Raw genomic sequence first — 19,349 nt, 5'->3', positions numbered from 1 at the left:
TCCCATGTCCAACAATGGTGTCCTACCCCTTTAAAGCATCTCCCTATACTCCCACCACCAGGGACCTGCTGTTGCTAAGGCAACACTCCCCAGCAGTCCTGCCCGGTGCCCAAGCCAAGAAAACAGCTCTCTGCCTCTCCTTTCCCTATCTTGCTTGTTTCCCTGGGTCACTCTGCCTCTGCTCCCAGCAGCCACCCAGTTTAAAGCTGAGCAGAGTCAATGAGAGAGAGGAGGCCTTCAGTGCCTTATTTTTTTTATTTACCTGGATAAAGGCCACAGTTACACAATGGCACTAAGTTTCTGGAGCCCAAATGCTAGTGTTTATAACCACATCTTAACAACACTGCTTGATCCTGTGGCTCTGACCCAGCTCCCTGGGCCCAAGCAAGCCATGAGGGGGAAAAAAAATACAGGCCCAGACTCTGAGGCCACCACATAGTCTCCTGGTTGTGATTAGCAGGCAAGCAGCAGAGAGCTGCTTGTGCCAATTTAAATAAATATTGTGAAATTCTGTCCTCCTACTTCCCAGTGACAAGCCATTTTTAAAGCAAAGCAAAACCTGCTCCAAAGAGGAAAAAAAAGCTGGATCTTTCATAGCCTCCATGTGACTAAGTGACAGGTCAAACCAGCCTCGCTGAAGGGCAGGGAGAGATGAATCGCAGAGGTGAGAGTTCCGATCCTGACTGCACAGGAGGGTGAGACCATCCCATCATTCATCTGTAAAATGGCATTCTAGTTACCACTGAGCACTCTGGGTTATGTATTACATTATTTCTGATCCTCAGAAGAACCATTTTCAGAGGGGGAAACAGTCTCAGAAGTGGGGTCAATTATATTCCCATTACCAGTAGAACTGATGAATGATGGGAGCCAGGATTCAAACCCTAGGCTGACTTCAGAGCCAATACTGTCATCTACTGCAGTTCATTCCATCTCTCCCCCTTGCCTACCTTAGATGATGCTAAGATCCCTCTGAGCTTCTGGCACCTTCCAGTTGGGAGCAGAAGAGGCCCTGCCCATAGGAAACTGTACATGGTAGCCAGTTGGATTGCCGCAGGTGCAAAAACAATGGAACCTGACTGACATTTAAAGCCTGGAAGTTGGTCAGAAAGCTGGGCTTGTATCCCTCACAGTGAGCAAGATGAGACAGGGGGTCAGATGGAAGGAGAGTCCCCTGAGGCTCCATCTCCTCTCTCTTGCAGCCACCCAATTCCCATCCAGCTCTGAACCTCCTTGCCCCCCTCAACTCAGCCAGATGGACAGTTTTCCATCTCCATTTTTATTGAAATACAAAAAGTGCAAATGGTGACATACATGATTGGTGCCAAGGAAGTCATTAAGTGTAATTGTGAACACTCGATTCACAGTACATATGCCCCTGGGTACCGATCCGTGGGGCAGGGGGCAGGAAAAAGACCAAATAGATCCAAAAGACTCCCCAGTAAATGGGGCTGTGAGATCCTTGATATGCAAAGAGGGCAGAAAGCAGAGAGGTCCAGGCACAGAGCTAGAAACACAGAGACTAACAGACCCAGCAGCAGCTCTCCAGCCCTGGAGTCCTGATAGGCCAGAGACCTGGGCTGAGAGCTCAGTGAGGTCGGGTCCCAGACCACACCAGGCTTGCAGATGGGCCGGGCTGCGCAGTGGGGAGCTTGATGGTATGGGCTCCGGAGCTGCCCTGGCCCAGGCTGTGGGGGCAGGGTCGTGGTACAGGGACCTCCCTACTGCCGGGCAGCAAGGTTGCAGGAAGGCGAGGAGGGAGTCCCCAGAGCTCACCAGGGAGGAGTGTAATCCTCAGGAACAGAGCAGGAGTAAGGGCTATTACTCATGGTCAGGGTCCAGGGCCCTGGGGTCCTGTGCTCGGGAGGTTACTAGAGCTCACCTGGCAGGGGCTGCTCTATTAACAGTCTCCTCTGCCCCAGCTGCATCAGGAGGCCACCTGCTGGATGGAGGAGCCACCACAGCTCCTGAGGTACTGAATCACCTGGTCTGACTCCACAGATAGATCCACCAGAGCCTGGAGGTTGAGGATCCATCCAGGTAGGAAGGGAAGCAAGATAGGGAAGGGGGTGAGACTGCTTGTCACTGAGCAAACAGAAGCTAGGTGACTCTCAGGGGTGGGAGTGGGGTGTGTCTACTTCTTTAGAATGGATACCCAAGCTGCCAGTCCGGGTAGAACCAGGGAATTGGGATCCCCCGAGGGCAGTACCATTTGGGAAAGGCTGGCCCAGGATGTTAGGAAAAGAAGGAGGCAGAAATAAGAAGCAGACACCAGACATGAGGAATACCCAAGGCTGAACTGCCGAGGGGGAGGGTGTGAGCAGGCTGCTTGCGTCCAGACCTTCACGCTGCCAGACTTCTAGTGGTCAGGACAAGCAATCTGGACAGGGAAGATCCTCAGAGTAACCAGGCCCAAACCAAGGAGCTCAGCCTGTCATTCTCCAGTCATCAGCCCAGCCAGCAGAGATTTTATCATCTCCAATTGCTGGGGAAACAGGCAGGTGAAAGCAAGAGAGAGGGGGCTGGGGCTCAGTCCTCCAGCTGAAGAGCCAAGCCCAGCTCTGGAGAGCCCACGAGGAGCCGGGGTTCCAGCGAGGCAGTGAGAAGTATAAGGCGAAGAAAAATGTCTCTGGTAAAACAGCAAGGCCTCCAGGGCTATGAGGTGAGCTGAGCAGAAGCGGGAGGAGGAGCTACCAGGTTGGCTGGCTCCAGGTTCTACCTCCTGGGGGCTTCATGGCCCCTTCCTGGCAGAAGCCCCAGGCTCCTGCAAGGTTGATGCCAGGAGGAAGAGTCCAAACTGGAACTGCTGGAGAAAGGGGCTGCTGGGGCCAGGGCTGGGCTCAGAGCCCCTTGGGATCAGGGCCGGGGAACAACTCCCCTTGATGATCCAACAGAAACTTGGTGAAGGTGTTGATGGGGTTAATGGCCTTGAGGGTGATGGCAGCATCCTTGGCCCACAGCAGGTTAGGGCCAAAGACCACAGCCAAGTTGGTATTGGTCATCTTGTTCTGGTCACAGTGGGCAGAAATCTGTGGAAGGAATCGGGGCTGCAGCTGGAAGCCAAGGGCCTTGCCTCCCACACTGGCAGCCAGGGGCGGAGCAGGGGCAGCAGCTCCTCCTTCCTGTCCCTCCCTCCCCTCAGATGAGCAGTAGAGACAGAGGCTGAGGTCTCACCTGGACCAGGAAGGCAGTCAGGAAACGAAGCACCTGGTAGTTCTCCTCAGGCAGTGTCCTGAGGACCTGCAGTGTCACCTCCACTCTCTGGCTTTCGTCAATGTCTGTGAGGAACGGAGCCCATGTTACAGAGCTGGTGCGAAGAGCAGCACGGGCTAGCAGGAAGACCCCAACCAGACTTTTCTTGGAAAAGCCTCCACCCACAACCCTGAAGGGGAAAGTCGGTGAAGAGACGTGCTCCATGTCCAGACCTGGTCCCAGGAGAAGAGGGGCACTCACTGAGGAAGCCGATGACATGCGGGTAGAGATCGAAGGTGAGCAGGGGCTCGGGAAGCTCCCGAAGGAAAGTCTTGAGGATGACTGCGGGTAGGTGCAACTCATTGTACTGGTCGAAGTCCACAGGCAGCCCTGGTGGGTGGGGATGGATGGTGGAGAGGACCTCTAGCCAGCCTGGAGGCTGGCAGCCCCTCTAGAGGCCAGGCAGACCCCACTGCACCCTCAGCCACTACACGAGGCCTTCCTGCCAGGAGCTTCTCACACCTGCCTCCCCGTCTGCTTCCGAGACAAGGGGATGCAGGCTCAGGCCATCTGGGCCTGAATGAGCCTAGACCCTGAAACCAGAATCCTGACTGATGAGGCAGCAGGCCTGGAGCAGCCGGTGGGGGGGGGCGGGGCGGGAATGGCCGAGGAACCTCGTTCAGGAACAGACTCAAGACCCTTGTTCTTGGGGCAGCAGAAGGCAGAGGAGTCCCCCAACAGTCACACACATGCATCCCCTCCCCTCCTCCACCAGCATCTATGTCAGCCCCTTGGGCCTGGGCACATCCCCAGGATCGCTCACCCATGTTGTACTTCTGCTGCACTTCCCGTACAACTTGGGTGTTAGCTGACCTCCGGAAAATCCCCTCGGTGGTGAGAGCTGGGAAACAGTACAGGCTGGTGAGACTCAGAGCTCTAGGGCAATGGGCAGACCCTTCCCCACCCACTCCTTTTCTTGGTCTGTGGAGGTGCTGGCACATGTAAGATCTCTCTCTTAGCCCTGCCCAGCAGCTTTCCAAGGGGAGCTGGGAGACCCAGCTGAGGAGAAGGCTGGGATCAGGGCTGAGGAGACAGCAAAGGGTGAGCTTGAAGGGAAGCAGGTCCAAGAAGCAACATGGCCAGTGGGTCCCTGCCCTCACCATGGGCCTCTAAGTAGGCAACAGTCTCCCGGAGCACAACTGGAATGGGCTCCTGCTCTGGATTCTTCTCCTGGAGGCTGTGGGAACAAGGGCAGTGGGTGGTCTGCATCCCTGGCCAGGCCCCAGGCCTGCCTACCTTCCACCCACTCCCATATACTCACTGCTGCAATGAGACCCCAAACTGTTGGTTGGGCAGAGGGGGCCGGGGTGGCATGGGCTTGGGGGCTGTTGTGGGGCTCTTCTGTGTGGACTTGAGGAAGTCGTCATACCTGGAGGAGCAGGCGGGAAGGTCAGGCTCACTGCCTGGGCTCTGCAGTCACAATGGCAAACCTTATTCATCGGCATTACTACGGGCTATTTTACATGGAGAATGACGTTTAATTCTCATAACAACCTGCTTTACGTGGGAGAAAACTAAGAGCTTCAGTTATACAGCTTTTAAGTGAAAGATTTGAACTTGCCCTCTCCAACCCCATATGCTGTCTCTGAATCACGGAACTCCCTTCCTCTAGTGAGCCGGGCTTCTTAAGGCTTCCCCTCCCCTTGGCCAGCACATCCTACCCCCAAAGTCATGATATCCAGGTGGACACACAGCCTCCGGCCCGCCAGCCACCCACCCCCAACCTCACTTGAGCACTTGATGAGGGATCCCCAGTTGCTCCAGCTTCACGTGCTCGGTCAATTCACTCAGGTAGTTCACGTAGAAGATCTTCTGCCCAAACTTGAAGCTGCCGACGGAAGAAAGGGCCTGGGTCAGGGCAAAGGGACGCCACCCTGCAGGCTCCTTTGTCCCTCAGCAGCCCACCCAGATCAGCCATAGGCTCAGACCCAAACTGTTCTGTCCCCAAATCGCTCGGCCTCCTCTAGCATTGCCTTTGGAGTTAGAGGGGAAGCACTGAGAGACCATCAGCCCTGGGGACCGGGACCCTCACCCTGCCCCCCGCCTCGGCCTGCTACCTGATGAGGGGCTTAAAGAGGATGAGCAGGGTCTTGATGAACATGGTGGGGTGCACGATGTACAGGGCCTTGATGTTCTTCTTGTACCTGCAGAGACAGAAGGGGGCATTCAGGCGAGGGCGAGGCAGGAGAGGCACAGAGTTAAGTTCTTACTGTGCATTTTGTGATTTGCCTGCTCCTGGCAAGCCTGCAAGGTCGGTGTCATCGTTGCCTCACTTCACAGAGTAGGACACAGAGGCTCAGGGAGGCTAAGTAACAGCAAGGGCCACAAGGCGAGGAAGGAGAGAAACTGGTCGTTCCGATGTCAGACCTTTTGCATTTACCCACGTGGGGGCACCTGCCTCTCCCAGCATTGGAAAGAGCCCCTGGCCAAGAAGAAGGCAGCCCAGGACCTGGCAGAGCTGCTGGCTCCAGAGCCACCTGCCCCCAGGCCCCAACCCACTTGCGGTCAAACTCCCGGTAGGCATCCCGGAGCCAGCTGAGGGAGGGCTTGTTGTCGCTGGTCAGGCCGTGGTGCAGGTAGAGCAGCGTGTAGTCACTCTCCACGTACTGATCCAGGGTGTGCTTCAGGTACCTGCCCAGAGAAAAGCCCTGCTCAGGTCTGCCCTGACGTCCAGGAGTCTCCTGCTTCTATCATAATCCCCTTCCCCACAAGCCCCTCTCCCTGTGCCCTGCGCACACTTGTCTATTCTGGCCACAGAATCAGTCACTGTGTATACTGTGGAGGAGGCACAGGGTAGTGGCTGGGCTAGGCAGAGGAATAATAATAATAGTAGTAATATTAATAATAATAGCAGCTCATGTTTTTAAATACTGACTAGAAGTCAGGAGACCAGGAATCTAACCTGGGCCCTCTCACAAACCTGCAATAAAATTGAGACTAATATATCCCTCACAGGGTGGCCCTGAGGAGTCACTACAAAGATGATCATGGCCACCATTTATTAATCTGAAGCTTTTTGTGTCTGCCAAGCATTTCGCATACATTCTCTCATTCCCTGCCCATGATAATTGAGGCTATATTATCGTCTTTGTACAAACAAGAGCAATGAGGCTCAGAAAAGTCCCGTGCTTATCCAAGACCACAAGCTTGTGGTGGAGCCTGGAGGGGAACTGCCTAACTCCACAGGCTGCGTTCTTGGCCATGCGACAGGCCTGCCTTTTGCAGGTGGATTCCCCATGCAGGCTGTAAACACTGTCCATGAGGGGATCAGAGGGGCCAGAGAGACTTCTCTCCTGCTCCAGGCCCTGGGCATCAAGAAGACCAAAGAGCCACACCTCCTTAGGCTTCCTAAACTCACGCCACACACACACACACACACAATGTGGAGCTCAGCTGTAGAGGTATGGATGGAATTGTCAAAATTCAAGAAAGGGAGAGGGGAGTCCATGTGAAGCCTGCTTCCTGGGAGTGCTTGGCCAGCCAGTTCCAGGCTCCAGCAGGGTCACCACTCCAGGCTGGGCCAGTAGGAAGGCTGAGCGTGTCCAAGGGAAGGGACAGTGGGACAGAAGCAGCCAGGGCAAGTGCCCAAACGTTTGGCTAAGTGCCCAGATACAACTCAGCCTCAACCAGAGGGGCTAACCTAAATACTCAATGGGGGGCTGGGCCTGCAGGGGCCGGCAGCAGAGGCAGCGAATGCTGGACTGTTATTATGAGTAGGATCATGGCTAACTACCCAGTGGTTGACCCCTTATACACATTCAGCACTCTGCAGTCTATGAAGTGCTGTCATGTGAAAAGACTACATTTTGCAACTACAAACATGGCAGAGACTGCAGTGAAAACAGATACACTCCTCCACTGATGGATGCTGTGACGTTATCAGGAGCATGTAGTTCATGCCCTTCACACCTATAAAAATATGTCTGGAAATTTATCCCAAGGAAATAATCAGAGAAGAACAGAAACATTTTTAAAGAAGCCTGTTCATTGCGGCCTTTTTTATAATGGCAAAACAAAAAACTGAGCAATAGGCTATATGTGCAACAACAGAAAATCAGAGAAATCATGGGATATCTCACAGATCTCTGCAGACAAACAATCTACAAAGATGGATGTAAGGATGGGGGTTCCCCTGGGGGGTGGAGCAACTGGAAGAGCAGGAAGGGGATTTCTGGCATGTGGGTGGCATGGATGTGCTCAGTGTTTGAAAGTCATCAAGTTGAACAATTAGAATTTGTTCACTTTTCTCTATAAATATTATACATCGATAGAAATATTTCTAAAGGATGTTTTTTAATATTTAATGCTCAGAAGACACCAAAATAGTAACAGTGGTTTTCTCCCTGGGTGCTGAGTTATTGAACTTAGAGTTGTTTAAACTTTTTCATTATAGCTACCTATATTTTTCTAACTTTCCAAAACATACACTACTTTAGGCTCCTGCTCTCAGCAGAGACTGTGACCAAGGGAGGGGGGGTGCGGGGGCGTGATGTGGGGATGGAGGAGGAACCAGCCCCGCAAGGGTGGGAAGAGAGACAGCAACAGATGCCAGAGGGCTTCCTGAACCCTGAGCAATCCCCGGAGTGGGGTGCTGCAGCCTCCTCAGCAAGCTGTCTCCTGGAAATGGGGTGTGTGCCCACCTCCAGGCTCTGACTTCCTCCCCACGAGGCCACAAGTCTATCACCTGTGACGTCAGACACGGTGATAAAACCAGAGGGGCGGCCCTGTGACTCAGCCACCCTCAGGCTGAGCTCCTTGGCCCATTCCTGGCTCTGTCACGTGGCGGGCCTGGACAAGGCTCTGCCTGTCTGTCTGAGGAGAGGTGGGAGGCGCATTTAGGAAGCCAAAGAAAAAGTACTCACAGGCAAGGGCTGGGGAGACAGCCTCAGGGCCTGGTTCACCCCAGACTAGGGGAGACTCCCAACTCAGGCCCTTCTGCTGCTGCTGCCTCACTCTCGGCCTGCTCCTGACCCCACACCAGCCCCCCCCCCCCCCCCCCCCCCCCCGCCACACAACCATTCCATATCCCAGAGCTTGTGTGACAGTACAGGCTGATTTTCAATTTCGGGGAGTGCTTTGAATTTCCCTGTGGTCAGGAAAGAAGTACAAAATGGTAACCCTCCACACACAAAGGAACATCAGAAGGAAGTCAGCGACTGCTCTGCTCCATGGAGGCCCGACATACCGTGAGCTCAGGTCCATCCCCACCATGGGCTCAGGAGCAGGCGGCACTTGGATTCTCATAGGGATAGGGCCTGTAAGGCTTCGCCCTTAAACCAGCCTTTGCTATCAAGAGACCAAGGGATTTAGATCAATCAGAACTCTTACATGTATATAGCTAACAGAACCCAGATAGTTGTAGAAGTCACTGATACAAATTTATCTGAGTATAAAATACGATAATTACTCATAAATGATGATCAGTGACACTGAGAACCAAAGCACCATATACTACAATAATCAGCCCTTACATTTGGACAGTATGTTACTCTTTGAAGCACTTTCGCATGCAGCATCTCACTCCTGCGTGGAAGGACTCTAATTATTCCCTTTTTAAAGGTGATGAAAAAGGGAAGCGGACTTGGCCCAGTGGTTAGGGCGTCCGTCTACCACATGGGAGGTTCGCGGTTCAAACCCCGGGCCCCCTGACCAGTGTGGACCTGGCCCATGTGTAGTGCTGATGCGCACAAGGAGTGCCCTGGCACGCAGGGGTGTCCCCTGCGTAGGGGAGCCCCATGCGCAAGGAGTGCAACCCGTAAGGAGAGCTGCCCAGCGAGAAAGAAAGTGTAGCCTGCCCAGGAATGGCGCCACACACACGGAGAGCTGACAAAACAAGATGACGTAACAAAGAGAAACACAGATTCCTGTGCCGCTGACAACAGAAGCAGACAAAGAAGAGCACGTAGCAAATAGATACAGAGAACAGACAACCGGCGCGGGGGGGGAGGGGAGAGAAATAAATAAATAAATCTTAATAAATAAATAAAGGTGATGAAAAAGAGGCTGAAAGAGATGAAGACACTTGTTGAGGTGACACGGACAGTAAGTTGCCCTGGCTAGGAGCCCAGTCCAGCTCCTGGCCCAGTGTTCTTGCCCAAATATAAAACAGCTCCCTCAGAGAAAGGGGAAGGCATTAAGGGACATGCCTGCAACTCCCAGGCAGGGAAGGACGGGAAGGAAAATGGCACTAGGCTATACTGGGGACCTGGATGAAGGTCTCACCCCCCCACACCAATACTCACCCCAAGAGTTTGCTGTGGTCCAGCTGGTAGCTAGGAGGCATTCGACAGGCACTGAACACAATGATCTTCCGCCCATACTTGTCATCTCCTAGGCATGGAGAAAGACGACACACAGTGGGTCAGAGAGGAACCCAGAGAAGAGCTGCACCAGTCAGTACAAGGGCCGGTGGGCCACACAGCCTCAGCTCTGGGCAGAGCCTCCCTGCACTCACGGGGGTGGTCACTAAAGAAGGAAGGACAGGTTGTTCCTGAGGTGGAGCATCAAAGATAAGATGACATTTTAAAAAGTCACACCCACCACCATAATTGAATGGGGGTTCTCTTGTCATCTAAAAAGACCACATTTAATCTACAATACCCCTTCTCCCAAACAGCATGTATGTGGAACACCTCTTAAAGCTATCCTCTTAGCAAGGCCAAGCCAAGGAGAAAATCAGTCTATTTAACAGTCCTGTTGCATGTTTGACCACCAAAAATGCTTTCTGATTTTATTCTAAGGAATTATTGAGCAGACTTGGCTCTGACTGAATTTTTAAGAATCATATACTTTCTCTTTAAGGAGCTTCTAAGGAACACAGATTGCAGAAGAGTTTCTAATGCTGTGAAAAAATGCTCCTTTGGGTGTATTTGCTCAGGGATGTTTGTCCAAAATTAGACATAATTTGATGGTTGGACCTTCTGGCATTGTCAGGAAGCTGAAGAGCTCCTGAGACATAATTTGCTGCCTCCCAAAGTGAGATGCTCTTCCAAGGTTGGCATGGGTAAGGGACTCCAAGCAAAATTAAATGGGTACAAGGCCTGGCCCCCACTTGCCCATGTCCCAGGGATCTTCCCTTCACCTCTACCCTCACGCTTCCACCAACGCACCAGACTACACTTGCTTCAGAGGTGAATAAAAAGAACGCTTACACAATCCATGAATTGCAGTGAGTATCTGCCCTTCAAAACCTCTGTGGACTCAGAATCGCCCTCCCCTCTCACTGTCTCCCCCATATTTAATAAGCCATAATCTTGATTAGCCTTGTCAGTAACTTACCACAGGAGTCAGTGTTTTATCCAAAGTGGGCTTGCCAAGGCTCTGACCCTTTTCTCTAGAGCTGAGGCAAGACTCAATGGAGAAGCTAAGGAGACTTCTCGAGTGTGGACAAAGTAGCCCCAATCCCTGCTGGCTGCACAGCCTGGTGCTTTATCCTGATTTAGTGGCCTCGCTCCCCAGTCCGACAATAACATTCCATCCTCTGGATCAGCCCCTCCATATCTCCCATCTCAACCCAAAACACTGCCTGGACTCTCCTAGCTCTGAAAGGTCCTAACCAGGGCCCTCCAAGAATATTCTGGGTCAGGGCCTGAGGCCCAGCCCATCATGCCCAGAGAGAGGCTATTTGTTCCTTCTAAATTGCCCTGCCTTCTAGACCTGCAGTACCTGCTCCCAACTCTACTGTCCAGAATCTTCCTTTCCTCCTGCACCCCCTGCCAAGGTGTACTCTTCTGGGCTCCCAGGACTGGAAACCTTCCTTTGAATGGCTCATATGGCTCTCCAGGCTCACACTGTGCCTGCCACTGACACAGAGCACTTGAAGCCCCTGCCCACAGCAGGCTGCTTTGAGCCATTGCTGTTTCTTGTACCAGGTCTTTCTCTAGATGATTCTACTCCCCTCTTCTAGGCTAATTCCTATGAATCCTTAAGACTCAACCTAAGCATAAGCTCCTCCCAGAAGCCCGTGCGCTCTTCTCCTCCCCATACAGCTTAGCCATCCATTTTTGTGGCTCTCCGTCATGACACTTCAGCTATCCTGTGCAATTGTTCATGTGCCTGTCTCCTCTACTGCCTTGTGAACAGAGACTGTGTCTCATTTGTCTTTGAATCCCTAGCATTAGTGAATGCTGGTAGCTGGGTCAGAGTCCCAGGCCAGCATTACCTGGTAGGCACAGTTCTCTTCCTGAGTTCATTAAGAATGAGGCTTGGGTTAGAGGTTCAACTGCCTTTAGACAGTGAGTTTTCCAAAGTCTGGGGCAGAATTTCTCCAGACTTCCAGACAGAGAATCCTCTCTGAGCCTGACTGAGGAAGGAAAGATACTGGTCCCACCCAGCAGCTAGTCTGTTTGGGGGGATCAGGTGCCCCCTGCTCTCTTTCACACCCTAGACTAGATCCTGATGTGCTAGGTTCCTTCCAGGCCAGCTGTGGGTCTGGGGCCTTGAGCCCATTCTCATTCACTTTTCACTGGCTCTAATAGGGGCGAGGACAAAGGGCCAGACTGGCAAGCCTCTTGGATGACTTGGAGCTTCAGAAACCACCGGGATGCCCTGCCTCAGGCCTGAGAAGGAAGGAGCATCATCTGTGTACTCCCTTCCAAGCAGAGGAAACACCTAGGATGCAGGGGAAATGAAGAAATGAAGAAAGAAGCTCCCAAAGGAGTCTTCTTATCCCTGTCCACCCAACAGTAAGGCCCCTATTTCACAGGCTCATCAGCCACCAGATTTTACTACTTAGGGCCAAAGTCTGTGTGTATAAGGCTCAAGAATTTAAAGACCTAGTAACTGGTTAAGACGTTGGCAGTGAGGGAACAAGGGCCTGTGGTTCCATCTCTCCACTGGCACATTGTAAACATACCTTGTAAATGGGAAACTTTCGGTTCTCAACCAGAGCGCCATCGATGGACTTCATGATGTTACATGAAAAACAGCCCATGCGCAAGCTCATTTGTCCTACGGGCAGAAGCCCTTACCTTTCCCATTCTCAAAGAGCCATGTCACTAGACTGTAAACTCCCTGATGGAGGGAATGTATGTTTTCCCTCACAGAATCTCCATGCTAACTACAGGACTTGTTCTGGAATGGGTGTTCTGTAAGTGAATGTAGCCGGGATGGAAGGGGTGGGGTTGGAGTAGGGATCAATGGCGGGGTGGATGGCAAGGCCCTCAGACAGGTGAGGAATAAGAGTGCGGGCAATTCTAGAGTAGCCCCTCCCCTCCCACTTCTGTGACCTGAGTACCAATGCCCAAGTCCTTAGGTAGCCCTGTGTTCACAAGACAGCAGGGCAGCTGCTGCTAAAAAGACATGTAGAAAGGCCCAGAACTCCTCCTCCTGATCTCTGACGAGATTTACCGGATGGTAAGAGATTACTGGAGTTTCCAGGCAGTGGGGGAGAGGGCTCACTGAGGAAGGAGGCACAGTGCTTGTGGAAAGTACCAGGAAAAGACAAGCCGCCTGAGAACAAGGTCTCTGCATGCCCCAGATAGCAGCCAGGAACTTTCCCAGGTAGCCAGCTGTTAATCAGCAACAGCGAAGCTTCTCGAGGAGGCAGGCAGGCAGGCAGGCATTCTGGAACTGCCAGACCAGCTACCTGGCCCCCCCACCCCTTGCAGCCTGCAGAGCAGGCCCAGGAGTTGGGAGGTGGAGGCTGGAACTGACAGAGTCAGTGGCATGTTGGTGCTGGCTAGTCTGCTTCCCACAACCAATTGTTAACCTGTCAGGAATTTTGCAAGCCAGTTGGCATCATGTTGGCTGCTTGAAATCGACCATGGTACACACTGGCAAATGCTACAAGTGACTGCCCTTTGTTTTTTCCTCACTTCCTGGAAAGCCAGCTGTTAAACATTTACCAGCCCAGGACTGGAAAGAACCCACCTGGATGGACCCAGATTTGAGCATGGAGACAGCCACTGCTGGAAGGAGAACAGGGGCTGCAGAGGCGGCCCCTCCATCACACGCTCATTCTCTGCTTTCTTGTGCCAGGAAACTGGCCTCCTAGGATGAACCCCAAATGGTCTTACTCTGGTGGTGCCAACCCAGACTCCTTTCACCAGTCTCAGAGAGGCACACACTAGGGGAAATCACCACCCTGAGGGCCCCCAAGCCAGCACTCAGCTCAGGAAGGAGGAGCCTGCACGCAGGCCAGGCCATTGCTCAGGGCCAGGTAGGAACCCCTGGGCAGGGACCGGGCCCCACCCTCCCCTGGAGCTCCCTTCCCTTTGGGCTCTGGGTGTGTCCCCATGCAGCCCCAACCCTGCCAGATCTCCCATGATTTCTCTGCTATTTCCAGCTCCCAGGCACCGCCAGCTCCCAACTCCCAGGAGTGAGGTTGCAATTAAGCTGGCCCCACTTGGCCTCCACCAAGAGCCCTTCTTGATCAACAGCCCCTGAGGCCACAGCTCAGAGTCCCGAGGCTAAGCACAGGGAACCAGGACTACACCTACCTGGCTGGGCCCCCTCAGGCTCATCACACCGTGGGGAAACAGAAACATGTTGCAGCTCTGCTTGCTGGGGCAGAGGGAACATCCAAAGGTCAGGGGTGGGGGTGGGGGCCCAGCCAGCCCAGGCCTGCCTCATGACTTGCCCCACAGGCCAGGGTGATGTCAAGGTGAGACCTTCACATCACACATCCCCTGTGACCCAGCCAGATCCAAATATGGGAGACCGAGGCAAGAAGGTTCTGAACCTTTTCCTGTGATGATCCTGTGCCCACGTTAGGACCAGGCCAGGAAAGAACTCAGCCTGGCTCCTGGAGGGGGTGGCAGAGTCGAGTCAAGGTTCCCAACACAGACCAGGCCAGGAACACAGACACCATGGAAATACCGTAGACCTTGGGGGCAACCCTCTCAATTGTCCAGTATCTCTGAGCCCAGCATCTGGGAAAGATGGAACTTCCTACTGCTTCCCTATGGCCAGGTGCCTCACCAGCAAGGTCAGACAACCATTAGGGAAATGACAAAGGAGCCTACAATTCCCATGTCTTCTTCTAGCAATAGGACCCTAAGGGCAGGAGCCAGGTCAACAACATCCTGGTCAGTCCCCTGCTCCATTCCAGGTCCCACCTTAGGAACAGGCAGGTGGGAGCTCCCTTGTGTGGAGGTCCAAGGGCCACTCCCACCCATTCCCAGCAGGAGGTCAGGTGGCCCCTCAGTTGTGAAACGAGGCTCTGCCCATTCCAGACTCCCTGGGAGGTGAGTTTCCCAGTAATTGGTGGGGAGGGAAGTAGACCGGAAAGACAGGGCCAGCTCATTCTGCTCTGGGCTAGGCCCTGACATGCAGTCACTACCGTAACCTTTCAATGACCCTATGAGGAAGAAAGGAATTCAGAGAAGTCAGGTTTCTTGTCCCAAGTCTCTCTGCTACTACTCGACAGCAGAGCTGGAAAGAACACCCAGGGCCTTCTGGTTCCAAACCCACCAGACCACCTGCCTCCCACATACCACCCCCAAGAGAGACAAGGGGGTCACAGGTCAGGACGGGGTTGCAGGAGATCAAGTCTATGATTTTAAAGGAGCCCCAGGGCCAGGGGTCAGACCACAGGATGTGTTCCCTTCCCTCCTGCATGAGAAGCCGGCTCTCCTAAGCCAGGAGCACGGGCTGTGGGGAGGAAGGTGCAGTGGTGGACTACTCACCTGCCACCTCCACTATCTGGTGCCGGGCGATGTCATAGTAAGGGTCATCCCACCTCAGGTGTGTGACGGGTTCCGGCGAACTGCTTTTGGAGTCATCTGAGGAGCACAGCAAAGTCAGGAGACAATCTAGAAGGCCAGTCCTGGGCTCTCCCTAAGGCTCATGCTCTTTGGCCCTCCCCCCAGGAAGGCCTGTACACTTCCCGACCCTGGGACTGGCCTGCTTGCCCCATTCTGCCCTCCGAGGGTCCCCGCCAGCTGGAAGGGATCGTCCCTGCAGTGACACCGGTGGCTGCCTGAGATCTGGTGTTGCCCACCTGACTTGGGAAAGTCAGGCATCTCGTCTGAGGGCCAGTTCTTCTCATCGATGGAGGCCAGTTTCAGCTGGTTCAGAGCCTGGCTGGTGTCATCTAAGGTCACATCATCCTGCAGCTCTGAGAGTGGGTCCATAGTCAAGCCTGTTCTCCACAGCCTAACCCCACAGAACCTGAAAAGAAAACCAGGAGAGGGAAGGCGGGTGGCAGGTCAGCAACACATTTTCACCTTCCATAACTTCTACAGCAAGCCTCCCCAGTCCAGGCCCTCCTGCCCCCACCCCTTCTTCTGCCAAGTTCCCCTGTCCCTGTTCCTCAACACTCCTCATCCCTGCCAGGAGAGCCATGGAGCTCGGGGTTTTCCTGGCTCCACAGTTTAGGTGTGTTGCCAAGAAAGGCAGCTAGGGCAGAGGATGGCATAGCATGGGGCCTCCAGTTGGGCAGGGAAAAACCGTGCCAGGCTGTGCGCTGTCCACCACCCAGCTGGCTTAGCCATGCAGTCCCAGCTGCAGATGGTAGAGGCTCACAGCCCTCTCCTCAGGGATCCCAGGCCCCAGCAGTTACAGGGGAAGAGAATCTACAGGGCACAGGGATGCTCCAAACCCCATGCTTGAAAGCCCCTGGCTCCTTCACCCCCCACCACTGTCCTGAGGAAGAAGAGGTTCCAGAAGCCATGGGGTCCCAGAAGACAAGCCATGTCGAGGGGGACCCAACTGGGCTTGCCCCAGGACAGGGACCAGCAGCAGGGGATGGAGTCTTCTTCACAGAGCAGACAATCTGCAGGTGCCCCAGGGCTCCGAAGCCCACTCTAATCTGTTGGGAGCTCCTGACCTTCCTTTCAAGGTGGGAAACCTTCACAGACTGCCCGGAGGGCACAGGTGGGAAATGAGGAAGCTGGTGACATCCAGAGTGCTGAGATAAGGGAAGTTAAGAACAGAATGGCAGTTACAGCAGGCAGGGAGGAAGAAGAGCCAACGCTTAAACTGGATTACCCCACATCTGGAATCTGGACATGGCCAGAGGATGAGGCTGCATGCAGCCCGGGCAGGGCAGGCCCCTTCTGTTCTCGGCCCTAATGAGAAGCAGATTCCTTTCCAAGCACAAACTCTTCATATGAGTGAAGGAGGGGAGTTTCAATTCAACCCACTCAGTCCAACCCGAGAAGTGGTTGCTCTACGCCCAGCTGCATTCCTAGAGCCCAGAAACGACATATATGGTCAGAGAATCAGCAGGACAGATACGGAGTGCAGACAAGAGCCAGGGGCAGGCAGGAAGAAGAGGGTAAGAACTTCCACAGCCATCCAGGCCCTAAACATCTCTGGGCTCTGAGGCAACATGCCAGCCTCCTGCACGCATCAGAGCTGAGGTTTCTGGATGGCAAGTCATCTCCCTGTGCCTAGCAACAACCACACTGTTACCAGGGCAACCACCGGATTCAGTGGTAGAAGCTCGTTCAAGCTCATGAGCCAAAGCCAAGTGACCAAATGGCCAGATGGCCAGAGAAAACTCTCTTCCTCCTCCTCCCCCCAGGCCTTATGTACTATCCTTATCAATTACCCTTGCTTACCCCAAAATATAATCCCCTTCCCAAGAACACAGAGAAAATGGCCCCCCTATATGTGGGAGTGTATTTATCTTGGTGAGTACTGCTGTGTCCCCTCACCCCTAAAACCCAGCCCTCTCCACTCCCCCTTCAATCCTCCAGTGCAGGCCCATCCTCATCTCAAAGAATCTATCCCTGCTCCCTCTAGATATTCCTCCCTTCATTCAACCAGGAGGCTGACGGCTGCTTCCAAAAGGTGCCCCCAGCTGGGTAAAAGGGACAGAATTCAGCTCAAAAACAATCCCCTCCAGGCCTGAACGCTCTCCCCATCCCCTCTGTTCCATCACTGCCCAGGCACCAAGTGTTCCTTCCCCCAGAGGAGGCTTTCTGGCCCCAGTAGGTGTCTGATGAGATGGAAATGGCATCGGATAATGTATACGGGGAACCACCTTAGGGTCCCGCCTAAGCCACTGAATTACAAAAATACTGGCAAGTCCTTTTCTCTGGACCTCAATTTCCTCATTTATAAAAGCAAAGGCTCCTCCCAGAAATACTATCCTCCAGTGTTCTAAAATATCTGTGCTGAAGCAACAAGAGGATTAGAAGAAACAGCTGGGAGCTGAAGTATGTGTGAGGGAGGGAGAGAACACTGTGTAAAAGGGAGTTGAACTTGAACTCCACTTCTTTTCCTGTAACTCCGCCTATATTTTGTCAATTCTTCCAGAAACCACCCCACCAAACTTCTTTTCCAGTATAACTAATCGAATTGTTCCCACTTCCCAGTCAGACTGGCCTCTCTCACTACCTTCCAAACCATAGCTGCGACCTTCTCTGAACCTGGAAGCTTACCTTTCATGCGAGGGAGCATGAGGGCATCTTGTGCTGGAAGTATCTAACATAAGGTGGTGGAAATGAAGTACACTGGCTGTCTAAGACCCCCACCATGCATGAGGCCTCATTCCACTCTGTGTAAAACACTCCCTACTCTGAGATTAATTTGTCCCTTCTCAGCAGGTAAGTCATCTACCTTTACCGAGAAAAAAAAAAGGGGGGATAATCACTTTAAGCAAGGTTTGGGGATGTTCTAGACCTCTCTGAAAATTGAATGCAATTTGTGGACTTTTTCCCTAAGAAAATATACACATGCATGAAATGTTGCATGCAATTTTAAGGGATTTACATACACTCTGAGAGTCCCTGTTTAAGAATTCCTGACCTATTCAGAATACTGTCTAGCATAGAGTAGAAATTCAATAAATATCTATTGAGTGACTGAATGGATTAATTCATTTCCTAAGGCATGTGCACTCAGTTCCTGCTAACGTGGAAAAGCCCCCAGGAACTGGACACACATCTCTTTTAACTTCACAGCAGCATAGTAAGTGATACACAACTAAGCCCATTTTGCAGTTTGAGGAAAATGAAGACCCCAAAAAATAAGCAAATTGCTTCAGGTCATGTAGCCTGCAGAGTCAGGGTTTTAATCCATATCTGTCAGAGGTGGTCTCTTGTTGGAGGTTGATCCCTCAACGATTCTCTAAGTGACTGTCATTCCTCAGATTCTCAAGGTTCAGGTGGAAAACCTGGGGCACAAAGGGCAAACTAAAGCTTCTTCCCTAATCTTCTCTTCTGCTAACAGAGACAGCAATTTGAAATCGTATTCTTCGGCTCTGGAAAGCACTTCCTATATGGAGAGGGAGTTGCAGTTCCAAAATGGCAAAAACCCATATCCCATTACAATAAAACAGCAAGACTCTCAATGGCAATCATATTTGCATAGAGCTTCTAGGGTTTACAAAAACCCGGATAGGATGTGATTATCCCATTAAGAAAATGAGGTGAAAAAGTGGCCTAATAAATGGCAGGGAGGAACACTTCCCTTAAATTTCTGACTCTTACTGTTTCGCCAGCTCGGACCAGGGAGACCTCCCCCTCCCACCGGCTTACTCGAGTCGAGGGCAGAGATCTGGCCTAGACTCTGCCTTGGGGATGGCAGGAGGAAGGCAGCGAACCGGGGGAAGTCTCACTGCAGTCCCGGAGTAGGTCAGAATCCCCGCAGCAGGAAGGCCAAGCCCCCAGGCCTAATCCCATCCCTGTGTGCCCTCCTCAGAACAGCTCGGGTCTTTTCTCTCCGACCCCATCCCTTCAGATGACCCCTGGGCAGCTCCCTTCCCCCACGCCCCAACTCCACCCGGAGAGACCCCCGCGACCTGCAGCTCACCGCGCTTGGGCACTGCTCCCTTTGCCACGCCTGTCAAAGCTCGGCAAACATCCGGCTTCGCGGTCAAATGGGAGCCGCCCCCTCCCCTTTCCAAACTCCCCAACCACTTCCGCCACACCTCCGACCAACTTCCGTCCGCTTGCCCGGTTCAAACGTGTCCTCTTCAGGAGACCCGCCTACTTCCTGCACATGGTTATCTAAGTGCCCAGCCAGGAGGCGGGCAGTGATGCAAGTGTCCGAATCGTCCCCCCCTGCCAACAAGAGGAGGCTTGAAATATTAGTTCCACTTTCCCTACTCCTGGAATCCTTCGTGGACCTCCAGAGTCCTAGGTTAGTATTGTCCTCGGACAGAGTTTTGCCTCACAAGTACTTCCAAACTCCTGGTCCTGTGCACC

The 19,349-nt window shown here is 53.0% G+C and overlaps 1 protein-coding gene across 5 annotated transcripts; it reads right to left on the bottom strand.

The window, feature by feature from the left end:
• Positions 1–1,263: 1,263 nt before the first annotated feature.
• ARHGAP1 (Rho GTPase activating protein 1) lies at positions 1,264–19,139 on the bottom strand. Of its 5 annotated transcripts, none has more exons than XM_012524901.4 (14): positions 18,944–18,988; positions 15,194–15,363; positions 14,880–14,975; positions 13,692–13,721; positions 9,495–9,582; positions 5,752–5,883; positions 5,310–5,396; positions 4,982–5,080; positions 4,514–4,621; positions 4,353–4,429; positions 4,016–4,093; positions 3,454–3,582; positions 3,175–3,278; positions 1,264–3,029 (listed from the first exon to the last, which is right to left on the bottom strand). In XM_012524901.4, the coding sequence occupies exons 2-14, from the start codon at positions 15,324–15,326 to the stop codon at positions 2,841–2,843; spliced, it is 1,350 nt and encodes a 449-aa protein (XP_012380355.1). In that variant the 5' UTR covers positions 15,327–15,363; positions 18,944–18,988; the 3' UTR covers positions 1,264–2,840. The 5 variants fall into 5 exon arrangements, with proteins under 5 accessions (XP_012380355.1, XP_071074162.1, XP_058162263.1 ...); XM_071218061.1 differs by lacking the exon at positions 13,692–13,721 and adding an exon at positions 17,583–17,625 and having other exon boundaries at positions 18,681–18,965; XM_058306280.2 differs by lacking the exon at positions 13,692–13,721 and having other exon boundaries at positions 18,955–19,139.
• Positions 19,140–19,349: the final 210 nt, after the last annotated feature.

This window comes from Dasypus novemcinctus, chromosome 10, assembly GCF_030445035.2.
Source record: "Dasypus novemcinctus isolate mDasNov1 chromosome 10, mDasNov1.1.hap2, whole genome shotgun sequence".
NCBI classification, from domain to species: domain Eukaryota; kingdom Metazoa; phylum Chordata; class Mammalia; order Cingulata; family Dasypodidae; genus Dasypus; species Dasypus novemcinctus.
The sequence above is the reverse complement of the archived record's forward strand: the minus strand, read 5'-3'. Positions and strand labels throughout refer to the sequence as shown.

What these genes read in the sequence shown, in the direction of transcription:
- ARHGAP1 (XM_023588590.2), bottom strand. Translation starts at nt 17,632, where the DNA reads ATGTTAGATACTTCCAGCACAAGATGCCCTCATGCTCCCTCGCATGAA. An exon ending in GCCTGACTTTCCCAAGTCAG is followed by an intron (nt 14,976 to 15,193) that starts GTGGGCAACACC and finishes TGTGCTCCTCAG; the next exon opens with ATGACTCCAAAAGCAGTTCG. An exon ending in TGCCTACTTAGAGGCCCATG is followed by an intron (nt 4,094 to 4,352) that starts GTGAGGGCAGGG and finishes ACTGTTTCCCAG; the next exon opens with CTCTCACCACCGAGGGGATT.